Source organism: Gobius niger (assembly GCF_951799975.1).
Source record: "Gobius niger genome assembly, chromosome: 1".
Taxonomy (NCBI): Eukaryota; Metazoa; Chordata; class Actinopteri; order Gobiiformes; family Gobiidae; genus Gobius; species Gobius niger.
The window spans coordinates 11,136,203-11,148,724 of NC_136852.1; the positions used below are offsets into that span (position 1 = coordinate 11,136,203).

The following is a 12,522-nucleotide window of genomic DNA, read 5'->3' on the forward strand; positions in this document are numbered from 1 at the left end:
AAGCAGGCTGGCTGAAATGCGCTAGCCTTGCACTAGCCTAGCACCACAAAACTCTTCAAATATAAGAACTGCATGAATTACAAAAAAAATATCTCCTGAAATCAACAACACTCTGGATAACTAGGAAATGAGGCCCTATGTCAAAAATCCTGAAATATCCCTTTAATATGATTTTATTGGGAGAGGGAAAGTTCTCATTTGTGAGTTTGAAGAAGCTAAATTATATAATGTAAATACGACATATTTGAATCTGAATTACTTTGAAAACTCATAAGGGAACTCTTTTTTTTATTTAAAAGTATGATCAGTCGAACTTGTTATTTTTCCCACATTAGGCTATGGGCTGTTCAGTTTGTTAAAGGCCCCTAGTCACATCAGTCGCATTGTTCAGAACTCTTGGATAGCCTGGAAAGGTTCACTGGTTTCACGCAGAATAACAAACCTCTGCAGTAGCTGATTGATTAACCAATGTGCCCTCGTCCCATCCTCCCCCACCAAATATCATTATTGATTTATAAAAGCTTACATGGGTTAGCTCCACCTCCTTTAACCAGGTAGGGGAGACCGAGGATGTGAAATAGCCTATGTTTATAGTTTGGACTTTTTTTTTTTTTTTTGTTTGCTTCATTTCTACTTGTATGGACATTAATATTCAATAATATACACACTACATATTTATTAAGATTATTGAATAAAAAAACATCTGAACATACTGACTGTGCTGTTTGTGATTTACTTTATACATTTCTCACACTTGTATTGCACTTTACAAGCCCAAATTGACAAGCTAATTAAAGTGCTACTGTAAAGTTAATATTCATTTACTCCGTACAGTGTGGTGATGAGCTGCACATGACTGACGGAAGTGAAGTTGCCAGTCTTATGTCATAGGCTGCTCCACCCACCACCAACCCACTCACACTCATGCACAGGCAGCAGGTGAAGTGTCTTGCCCAAGAACACAACAACAGTCTTCACCAGTTGGAGCCGGGATTCGCCTGCTGAGACACTGTCGCCCTATTAAACGTTGATGGAGCATGATGCAGGCTATCGTCAATAACAGAAGACACTCCTGGTTGCTGAGAGAAGCCTCAACAAGTCTTTTGTTCTGTGCAGTTTCTTATTATTATTGATTGAAGCTTTTCTTTAACTTATTTTTACTGATTTTGTCTGTATTGTGTACTTGGGAGAAAGAGAAGAAGAATTTGGTAACTATTTTATCAACTTAATAATATCTCTGACTCTCCTGTTCTTAAGCCGCTGACTGAGAGCATCTTTAATGTCTTTGGTTTTAAAGCAGTAAATGAGTGGGTTAACCAGAGCGGGAACAAGACTGTACAACATCACTATAATGATCTTCTCTGAGCCTAGTTTCACTCCCATATTATGAGCGATGTACACGAAACATCTCGGAATGTAATACAGGCAAGTGATAAATATCTGTGGAGCGCATGTGGACAAGACTTTGTATCGATTTTCAGCTTGAGACATTCTTATTACAGCCACAATAACAGAGAAGTAGGAGAAAATGATGAAAGACAAAGGAAGCAAGAGAACAAATAAAGCAATTCCTAGAGCTACCAGTCTGACATATATGACTTCATCTCCGCAGCCCAGTGCAGTGACTGATATGTGATCGCAATAGCAATGTGAAATAAGGTTGCCCTTAAGGCCGCAGTAAGGCAGGCTCAATGCGTGCAGCGTAACACCCACCAATCGAATGAATGTCACAATCCAGCAAAGAGAACATGCTATGGAAATAGATTTGTTAGTGACTACTGAGCGGTATTGCAATGGAAGCCATACAGCTACAAAACGGTCCAAAGCCATTAACATAAGAATTGCTGAATGGGTGGCACCCATAGAATGGACAAAATACATTTGAGTGACGCAGACACCAAAGAACATGGAGGAGTCATCCCACCAATATCGAGCGATGACTTTAGGAAGAGTTACAAAGCCAAATATTATGTCTGTCAGGGCCAGGTTTGCAAATATTATGTAAGTTGGCTTGTGAAGCGATTTTACAAAATATATAACAGCAACCGTGAATGCATTTCCACCTATAACACATAAGAAGACAAGAAGAAGCAGAGCTGACACTGGTCCAAAATACTCAGGAGGCAGTCCAGGAAAACCAACCAAGACAACATTTTTTAAAATGGTTTCATTGAAGATGTTCATCATAGTTGCTTCACTATAGCAGGAATCAAATACAGGTAAACTAGCACCTGACCTAAGCCTCTGGAAGATGAGCTGCTCTACTCATCTTTATGTCCCACTTACACTGGAGGCGTTCCTGATCTGATGTACGTAAGGCTCATGGGACACTATTATTTTATAATAATATTTCAAATCATTGTTAAATATTGCCTGTTGATGAATTGATCTTAATGTCTAAAGTCTGTAATGTTTATTATACTTCAGAAAAAAAAGTGTAGAATGTTTAAATAGAATATTTAATTTCTAATTTATATAATAAAAAATGTGATATACTATTCAACATACTAAACTACCCAACAAAGGATAAAGAACAACTATTGACGCTATAGCGTCAATAGTTGTTAAGCAAGTAAGAGGGTAAGCACCCTCTTACTTTTCTACTACTACTTTTCTGCTAAAGTTAGCAAACGCTAGCTAAAACTACAGGTGCCACAATGACAATCTGTACAGTTAGTTATCAGGACTGAGACAAATTTCACAGTACATTTATCATAAAGGGTTTCCGCAACGAGGACTGATGTTGTAGGCCAGGGGTAGGCAACGTCAGGCCCGGGGGCCAAATTCGGCCAACAGGCCCGGTTTGAATCGTGAGGCCGTCCTTCAGTGGACCCACCACCTGCAGAAGGAGCCATAAGGGGCTGGTGCAATGTGATTTGGGCAGCTCCAACAGATGCCTCCACGACCCGGAAACGGACAAATGGAAGAAAATGGATGGATGGATGGATGGATGGATGGATGGATATTTGGGAACCGAGCCAGAACAGATTGAGGAGCTTCCATAACGTATCCGCCGCCATTGCCAAACTACAACCAACAAATGCGGTGCAAATGCTTGACGTTACCTACAACACCTGCCTCCCCCGCTCACTGAATAGTAGGTGGAAATTCAACTGATGTAACGCGGCCACTGAGATCAGACCCAGACGTACATGTAAGGAAACTATAATTGACCAGAGTTTACGGATGGCTAAGGCCAGGCAAGTTGTGAACAAGTGAAGATGTAAAAATGAGGTTTATTCAATGAATTTTATTGAGAAATTAGGCCTACGGTTAACGTAAGTCTGCAATTGCAGCTATGAGCGATAAACTGGACCTGCTAAATATATCTAATATTTCAATTGTTACAAATCCTTGAAGAAATGTTATTATTTTTTTCAGGCCAAAATGTTCAAACAGTAAGAAATCCAAGTTTCCTGGCCTCATTTATTCATGAACCAGTTGTTTTTGTAAGCACAGATTGACATTTTATTATATCCTTAGCCACATAGCATAATTGCCTAAGTCATTTTGCATTGTTACAATGGCAATGAGAGAAAAACATCGTGTTTCCTATAAAACGTCTTTTTACATGTTTTCCAAAAACAAAACAAAGTTGAGTTTGACACGTGACATGACGCAGCCGCTCACTCCGAAATGCGGAAGTGAGAGACGCTTCGTGTTGGAGCCATGGATCTACTGTATTATAGGGCTGCAACTAACGATTATTTTGGTAATCGATTAATCTACTGATTATTTTTACGATTAATCGATTAATCGCTTGGCTGTGAAAGGTGCATGGAAATTGTATTTCTTCGGTTTTTTTATCACATAAGCTAAAGTGGCATCGCTTGAGGACATGTTGATGGAGTAAACTAAAAGTAGACGTTTGTAGGAGGCTCTTTGTTCTAATTGGAGGAGCCCACCACCGCTGACGTCAACGAAGTGGACAAACGGAGGAAGGATCCTGGCAATTGAGAAACAGCCCATGTCGCATCAGTTGCATTGTTCAGAACTCATGGATAGCCTGGAAAAGTGCACTCGTTTCACGCAGAACAACAAACCTCTGCAGTAGCTGATAGACGAGCCAATGTGCGGTGACCGGTCTGGCACCGCAGTGAAGTTGGTTGAAGTTTCGGCAAATATTCAGAGCGGGAGCTGCAGCGGCGAGGCCGCTAGACACACAGTGAAGCGGCGAACGCTGGTAGACTATCCGGTCAAATTTAGGGACCGTCAGCAAATTACTCTATTGAAGTTGTGTAGTAGTACGTGAAGTACATGTCGTTTCTATTGACAGTCTATTCAATTCAGTCTGCACTATGTGACCTGCCTGCGATGGGCCCTTCAAGTGGTGTGGGCCCCAGTGCGTCGCACCCTACACCGATAGTGTTATACGTAAAAAAAAAGAAAAAAAAAGAATTAAAACATGATAGAGTGTGACAGAAACCCCAAAGGGCTTATACTTCGCGTCACACCCCTCTCACGTTGAGAGAGAGAACATGAACATGAACATTTCCTTCTGGTCAAATAGGCTACATAAAAGATGAAAAATGCCTTTGTAACATCAATGAATCATTTCATTCATGATGACATGATTCATCAGCTGGGACTTTGCTGTGATGAAAGGGCAATATTAAGTAGGGATGGGCAACTTGAATCTTCATGAGATCCAAAGAAACTCCAAAAGAGTTTGAAACAATCACTCCACAGTGACATCTAGTGGTTAAAGTGTCATCATACAACCGCATTTACAGTCTGGATTCAACCATGGATTGAAACAAAACCACATTCTGTTTGATTTAATTTTATATTATATTGTTCTTACAATAACCTACTAGAAAAAATGATAAATGAAGCAATTACCATAAAGGTTTTACATTTTCCCTTCAACTCAATTCGCTCAATACTCGCTTGTATTTGCTATTCAATCTATTTTTATAAAACACATGCTAGCATTAACAATTATTTGTTAGCACAGAAACAATAATATATAAAAAAATATATATATCGCTTTTAGAAAACTGTCAAATTTGTTTCAGTGCTATCTAGAAGACTGATATTACTACATTGGGATTACAAAAAACACTCCAACCTATAATAATTTGTTACATGATGCAATGAAGCACGTTCAATTGGAAAAAAAATATTTGAATGAAAAGGGAAGATATATTATTTCCATTTGAATTGGGACCCATTTCTGAGGTACCAAGCAAGCAAATGTGTGAATGGGTCATAATAAGTGAACAGCCTGTGCCCTCGCCCCCTCCCCCCCCCACCAAATATCATTATTGATTTATAAAAGCTTACATGGGATAGCCCCACCTCCTTTAACCAGATAGGGGAGACTGGGGCTATTTGACACACTTTTTCTAGACTTCACTGCTCATCAACAGAAAATCTCACAAGAGTCAGACATGCATGGAATAAAGCTGAATTTGAAATAGCCTATGTTTATAGTTTGAACATTTTTTATTATTATTTTTTGCTTAATTTCTCCTTGTATGGACATTAATATTCAAATAGACCACTGAATTTTGCAATACATATTTATTAAGATTATTGAATTAAAAAAACATCTGGACACACTGTTTGTTAGATGGTACATAAAGTGCTGTTTGTGATTTACTTTATGCATTTCTCACACTTGTATTGCACTTAACAAGCCCAAATTGACAAGCCTCTAAAAGTGCTACAGTGCAGTTATTATTCATTTACTCCGTACACTGTGGTGGTGAGCTGCACATGACTGACGGAAGTGAAGCTGCCAGTCTTATGTCATAGGCTGCTCCAACCACCACCAACCCCTCACCCACTCACTCACACTCATGCACAGGCAGCAGGTGAAGCGTCTTGCCCAAGAACACAAAACAGTCTTCACCAGTTGGAGCCGGGATTCGCCTGCTGAGACACTATCGCCCTATTAAACGTTGAAGGAGCATGATGCAGGCTAGAGAGAAGCCTCAGCAGGTCGTTTGTTCTGTGCAGTTTCTTATTACTATTGATTGAAGCTTTTCTTTAACTTATTTTTACTGATGCTGTCTGTATTGTGTACTTGGGATGGCACACACTGCCTGCTGCTGGGCACCTGAATTTCCCTGATTGGGAATGAATAGAGTATCTATCTGAATAAAGAAAGAGAAGAAGTAATTTTTAAACTATTTTATCAACTTAATAACATCACTGACTCTCCTGTTCTTAAGCCGCTGACTGAGAGCATCTTTAATGTCTTTGGTTTTGAAGCAGTAAATGAGTGGGTTAACCAGAGCGGGAACAAGACTGTACAACATCACTATAATGATCTTCTCTGAGCCTAGTTTCACTCCCAGATTATGAGCGATGTACACGAAACATCTCGGAATGTAATACAGGCAAGTGATAAATATCTGTGGAGCGCATGTGGACAAGACTTTGTACCGATTTTCAGCTTGAGACATTCTTATTACAGCCACAATAACAGAGAAGTAGGAGAAAATGATGAAAGACAAAGGAAGCAAGAGAACAAATAAAGCAATTCCCAGAGATACCAGTTTGACATAAGCGACTTCATCTCCACAGCCCAGTGCAGTGACTGATAAGTGATCGCAATAGCAATGTGAAATAAGGTTGCCCTTAACGCCACAGTAAGGCAGGCTCAATGCGTGCAGCGTAACACCCACCATTCGAATGAATGTCACAATCCAGCAAAGAGAACATGCTATAGAAATAGATTTGTTAGTGACTACTGACGGGTATTGCAATGGAAACCATACAGCTACAAAACGGTCCAAAGCCATTAAAAGAAGAATTGCTGAATGGGTGGCACCCATAGAATGGACAAAATACATTTGAGTGACGCAGACACCAAAGAGCATGGAGGAGTCATCCCACCAATATCGAGCGATGACTTTAGGAAGAGTTGCAAAGCCAAATATTATGTCTGTCAGGGCCAGGTTTGCAAATATTATGTAAGTTGGCTTGTGAAGCGATTTTACAAAATATATAACAGCAACCGTGAACGCGTTTCCACCTATAACACATAAGAAGACAAGAAGAAGCAGAGCTGACACTGGTCCAAAATACTCAGGAGGCAGTCCAGGAAAACCAACCAAGACAACATTTTTTAAAATGGTTTCATTAAAGATGATCAGCATAGTTGCTTCACTATAGCAGGAATCAAATACAGGTAAACTAGCACCTGACCTAAGCCTCTGGAAGATGAGCTGCTCTGCTCATCTTTATGTCCCACTTACACTGGAGGCGGTCCTGATATGTTGTATGTAAGGCTCATGGGACACTCCAACCCCAAGACTCACTTAAGGAAAGAAAACATCATTTGCTAATTTGTCATTGTTTATTACACAATTATTAAAAAACAAAAAAAACAAAAAAAAACTAAAAGGGACAATGTAAGCTTTTTTTTTCCATATTATTTTATAATATTATTAGGACATAGGTGCAAAGGGATAAGCTGGGATAGACAGCCTTACCTATGGCTATCCTGGGCCAGGAGGAGGCCACTTTTAAACACTATATCTGATCAAATCATTTTTAAATGTTGCCTATTGATAGTGATCTTAATCTCTAAAGAGTCTGTAATGTTTATTATACTTGGTTACACTGAAGTAATAAAAAATGTCAAGGACGTAAATGCGTGGGTCTGAAAATGACACCATTTATACATACATGAATGAAGGAAATATTTTACAAAAATGTAAAAAGCATCTCCAAGGAGAGAACATGAAGTGAAGAATATCCATTTAAAACCAACACTAAGTAATATGCAATATTGAATTTAACAAATGTAGATCATGCAGATAATCTTACAACATGCAGATATGATCTCAAGCACAGACATGTCAAAACATCTTTGAGACTAATGTTTTTAATTTTTGTTGAATTTTAATTAAGTATTTTTCAGACAGTGTCCAAATTAGGTAAAAAATATTGGCCAATGTGTAATATATAAATATGTAATTTATTAAGTTTTTTTTATTTCAAATTGAGCTGAATAGTTTTTATTATTTATTTAGGTATATAGTTACTTAGTTATTTAATTCATTTAGTTTCTTTTTTTTATTATATTGAATTATTTGGACTGCGCTGCATTGATAACCCCATATACACAAGTACTGGAATAGAAGACCTTTCAAAACAGAGACATATCAAGCAGAAAATTACAAAACAAAAAAGTCTGAGTCCTCATTGAGCCCCGGGTATTTTGTGGCCTTTAGGTTTTCGATCCAAAAGGTTTCTTACCCTGTCCCCACGTCTCACGTTATGAGGAATAACGTCAATGACCTTTGATGCTGAGTGGCCCACGATGTTGAAGTGTTTCCCCATTGGGGTTGAGAATTGTTTGTTTTCATTGTGTATTTATGTTCTGAAAGGCTGTCTTTGAGTCTCCTTTTGTCATGCCGATGTAAAAACAGCCACAAAGACAGTCCAGCTTGTATATGACATGAGTGGTTTAGCAAAGTGGTGGCATATGAAGGCCCTGGATCGGGTACGCTATAACTTAACATCTAGAGTTTTTCAAATTTAATCAAATGTCTGTTCTGCTTGAAATAATCCATAACATTGAGAATATTTGTCTCACTGAATTCGGAGAAAATCTCAGAGGAGAGTGCGGTGTTCTCAGACGCAGAACCACATTTGGTCAACAATCTTTTTCTTATAAACAATTACACGCCTGACCAAACAGAGGTTATTCTCAAGGCAAACCTCTACGCAATGACTGTGATATGAATGATATAAACGGTGCGTGAGGGATAGTCTCCTGAGGAGGGACTGTTTTTAAGATGCGAGCTTCTCTCTGTGTTATTCTGTCTCACAAATGAAATAGCCATGTCAAACTACAGCACTTTGAAATAAATATAAATATTTTCAAACAGAAATACTGATTCAAGGCTTAAAATTCAGACATCCAAAACCACATGAACTATTATTGTTTTCTAAACTTGCAATTTTCATATGTAGTCATAATATAGAGATAAAGAGATACCAATGAAAGACATATATAGAATATGTTAGTCCACTTTATTTGTAAAGCACATTCCATCAACACTAATGTTTTCAAAAGCACACAGAATGAGAAAAGATTTGAAAGGGCATAGTCAGCAAATTACGAAAATGTAGAATTATAATTTAGTTTAAGATTAAAACTTTGGTAACACGTCATGCCTCGAGCTGTGAGAAGTTGGCCCCCATGAAGCGTAAATTTATATAAAAATATGTAAATCGTTTGTGCTGAAAAAATCTTTGTTTGTGCTGTTATTGTTTTTGAGATATTCATGATTCTTTTTTGCATGCAGTGTGTGTTGCCGTGCGCCTCTGACACGTGCGCACGCCTCAGAGGACGAGCGTTGATGCCTCAAAAAAAACTAGCACAAATGAAAATCTTTACAGCACAAAACAGCACAGATGTAAATCAAAGCGTTTGCAAGCTACACATACTACTTACTTTAATGAACTCATCATTCATTCATAAATTCATGATTGCGTCCCCCCATACTAAAGTAGTAAAAGTAGTAGTTTATAAGTGGTAAAACCCCATATTCTTATGCTTTGGACAATAATCAAGGTGTTTATTGGACTAAACAAACACAAACATCAAATGTATAACTATCCACAATGCATTATGGGTTTAAACTATGTCTGTTTGTGGTCTATTTAATTTCCATTACATCAACATAAACACTGCCTTTACACCTTGGTTGTATTTTGACTGACAAAATATTACAAAACATCTTTCAAGCAACGGGCCAAACTTTTTTGTCTTTAGGTCAAAATGAAATTATTTACTATGTTTTGCTTTGTTATTTTGGCGTATATCCAGTCCACAAATGTATCAACTTAAACAATCCCTTACAAATGTGAGCACCCCTTCACATCAAACCCATTGAAAGAACAGGTTCAGCCCAAGGGCGTTTACTTTGGTGGCTAACCTTTTTTGAAAATTGTAGCTTTTACTTCAATTGTGGCAATAGTTTATTTTAATTTCCATTATTCTTCAGTCACCAGAATGTCACATAATGCTAAATGATTCAAGTCAATGCCCAAGCACCACCAACACACCAATAATGGTGATTTGAGGAGGAAAAAGTGTTTATTACCAAACACAGGTTTATATTCAGTTATGTTCCTGGTTCCAAATACACGACGTAATGAGAAATTCAGCGTGGGCCAAGACCAACATGAATTTTTCTCATCTTAATTCTTTTACTTAAACATTCTTTGATGTCCTTTGTTTTGAAGCAGTAAATCAAGGGATTAATTGCTGCGGGCAGCAGACTATAAAGCATAACGACTACTACACGGATGGGAAGACTAAGGCTGAAGCCTAAAAAGCTTGACAGGTACACAAAGCACCTGGGCGTGTAATACAGGAGCGTGATGAGGAGCTGTGGGGTGCATGTCGACACAGCTCTCCTACGGCCCTCCTGGTTAGAAATCCTCATGACAACAAAAAATATAGCAAAATATGAAAATATTATAAAAGCTAGTGGTATCAATAAGAAAATCATAGCACCAGCAAAAGATAAGACTTTTATCAGCTCAGTATTGTCACAGGCTAATCTGGTGATGGAATAACGGTCACAGTAGCACTGGGCAATGATATTTGCATTACAATAAATCAAGTCATAAGCATTCATGACAATATTCACCATCCAAGACGCTGCCAGAAACCAGGACACTCCGCACAGACAGGAAGCAACATTATTTGTGAAAGCGCTATAACGCAGAGGAGAGCAAATAGCAACGAATCGATCTAAGGCCATGACCATGAGAATACAAGAGTGAGCAGCTGATAAAAAATGAACAAAAAACATCTGGACAAAACAGGTGTTAAATTCCACCGCACTGTCATCAAACCAATATTTGGAAATGATTTTGGGCAGCGTCACCGTCCCAAATGCTAAATCCGACAAAGCGAGGTGGCAGAAAATTAAATAAGTAGGTTTATGAAGAGAACGTTCTCTGTAGACGAGCACTAAGATGAAAATGTTGCCAATAGCTATGGCCAAGAAGACAATAAGAAGCAGCAGGGACACCGGTCCATAGTACTGAGCCGAGAGCCCAGGGAATCCAGTGAGGAAGAAGTGGTCTATCCTGGTTGTGCTATTGTACTGCATAGTGGCTGCGCAGGTTTAACAGAGCTCTCACAGAAGTCTGTCCAGTAGATAGTCAATGTCCAAATTCTAAAACACCCTTTCAAACAACTGCATCGTCTGTGTGTTTGTACTGAGTGTAACTTGTAGCCTATCTGTACAGTCTAATCATGACATCCTCCTCCTCCCTCACATAAACTTCTGACCTCCGGCTCTTTTATAAAAGTAGCTGACATATGGGGGCATCACGTGGTAGGTCACCGCCCCATTCACTGTCCAGTAAGACGACATCACATGATTCAACAGCAGGAGGACGATTTTGCAAGAAGTTTATGTCATAGCAAGTCACACTAACTATTATCACTAAATCGTTGTCGGTGATTTTAAAGTAGCCCAAATGCCAGTGATAGTTTGTAATGTACTACCGTGAACTCATGTGAAATTAACTAACCACGTGCAATCTATCAGAGTCACTTCATCCATCACCTGCACTATGACTGTTAGAGAATTAAGAATGGTGTCCGATAGGGCAGGGCGATATGGCCAAAAATGTACAGTGGGGAAAAAAAGTATTTGGCCAAAATCCAATAGAATGTCTATGTGAAACTGAACAAATACTTTTTTTCCCCACTGTATATCACGGTATGAAAAAGAAATATCATGATAATGATATATTTGGCGATATAATTTACACTTGGCAAAATACATAAAAATCAAAGCCTTTCGCCGATGGGGAAAATTCATTTACAGCTATTTTTTTTCTTTTTATTCATCTAAACTCACCTAAATCTCTAAAAAAAAAACACAGAAGATCAGATCAAATAATATTGATACAATTATTTGCACCTTCATCTCCATAACAGTAAAATGCTCCTGTAAGTTCATCCTCCTCTGTGCAGTTTACTTGTGTTTTTACTGTCAGGCAATAACGTGTTTAGGACATGTGTTTGCCAGAAACACGAGTTAAATTAATTCAACTTCAATTCAACTTTCAAAGGATTCACTATATCTCCATCTCTCCTGTTCGCGTCTCTCCCCGTTCCCAGACGCGCGCGCACAAACACACACACGCAGGAAGGAAAGAAAGAAAGAGAGAGAGAGAGAGAGAGAGGGAGAGACTTACGTGAGCGCTTGTGATGAGAAGGATATTATTAGCCTTTAAAGGAATAGGCCACCGTTTTTACATACTAAAATATGTTCTTACCTCACTTTAGTCGAGTTAATATATCCCCGTCTGGTCTTTGTCCGTGCACTCTGTCACGCAAACGGAGCACATACGCAGCCTCTCCCACATGTCACATAGCTCCGAAAAAGCTCACGATAGAAGCTACCAAGCTCTTCCACGTGTTCCCTATTTAAATAAAGTTACGTGAAGTGTTTTCATGCGAAGTATATTTACACAGAAATGTAACATGTCGATTTTATAAGCAAATAAAAAGGGGGACTATATTGTGAG

At 38.6% G+C, this 12,522-nt stretch overlaps 3 protein-coding genes across 3 annotated transcripts; all 3 read right to left on the reverse strand.

Annotated features, from left to right (window-relative positions):
* Nucleotides 1–1,212: 1,212 nt before the first annotated feature.
* On the reverse strand, nucleotides 1,213–2,187 carry LOC306976554 (olfactory receptor 52Z1P-like; the record flags this gene model as incomplete). Its single annotated transcript, XM_079574514.1, has 1 exon — nucleotides 1,213–2,187. The coding sequence occupies one exon, from the start codon at nucleotides 2,185–2,187 to the stop codon at nucleotides 1,213–1,215; it is 975 nt and encodes a 324-aa protein (XP_079430640.1).
* Nucleotides 2,188–3,887: 1,700 nt separating this feature from the next.
* Nucleotides 3,888–7,109, reverse strand: LOC306977412 (olfactory receptor 2AT4-like; the record flags this gene model as incomplete). Its single annotated transcript, XM_079575713.1, has 3 exons — nucleotides 3,888–3,946; nucleotides 6,032–6,101; nucleotides 6,165–7,109. 3 exons carry the CDS (start codon nucleotides 7,107–7,109, stop codon nucleotides 3,888–3,890), a joined length of 1,074 nt encoding a protein of 357 aa, XP_079431839.1.
* Nucleotides 7,110–10,130: 3,021 nt separating this feature from the next.
* LOC306978345 (olfactory receptor 52Z1P-like) lies at nucleotides 10,131–11,090 on the reverse strand (the record flags this gene model as incomplete). Its single annotated transcript, XM_079576868.1, has 1 exon — nucleotides 10,131–11,090. The coding sequence occupies one exon, from the start codon at nucleotides 11,088–11,090 to the stop codon at nucleotides 10,131–10,133; it is 960 nt and encodes a 319-aa protein (XP_079432994.1).
* Between the last annotated feature and the right edge of the window lie 1,432 nt (nucleotides 11,091–12,522).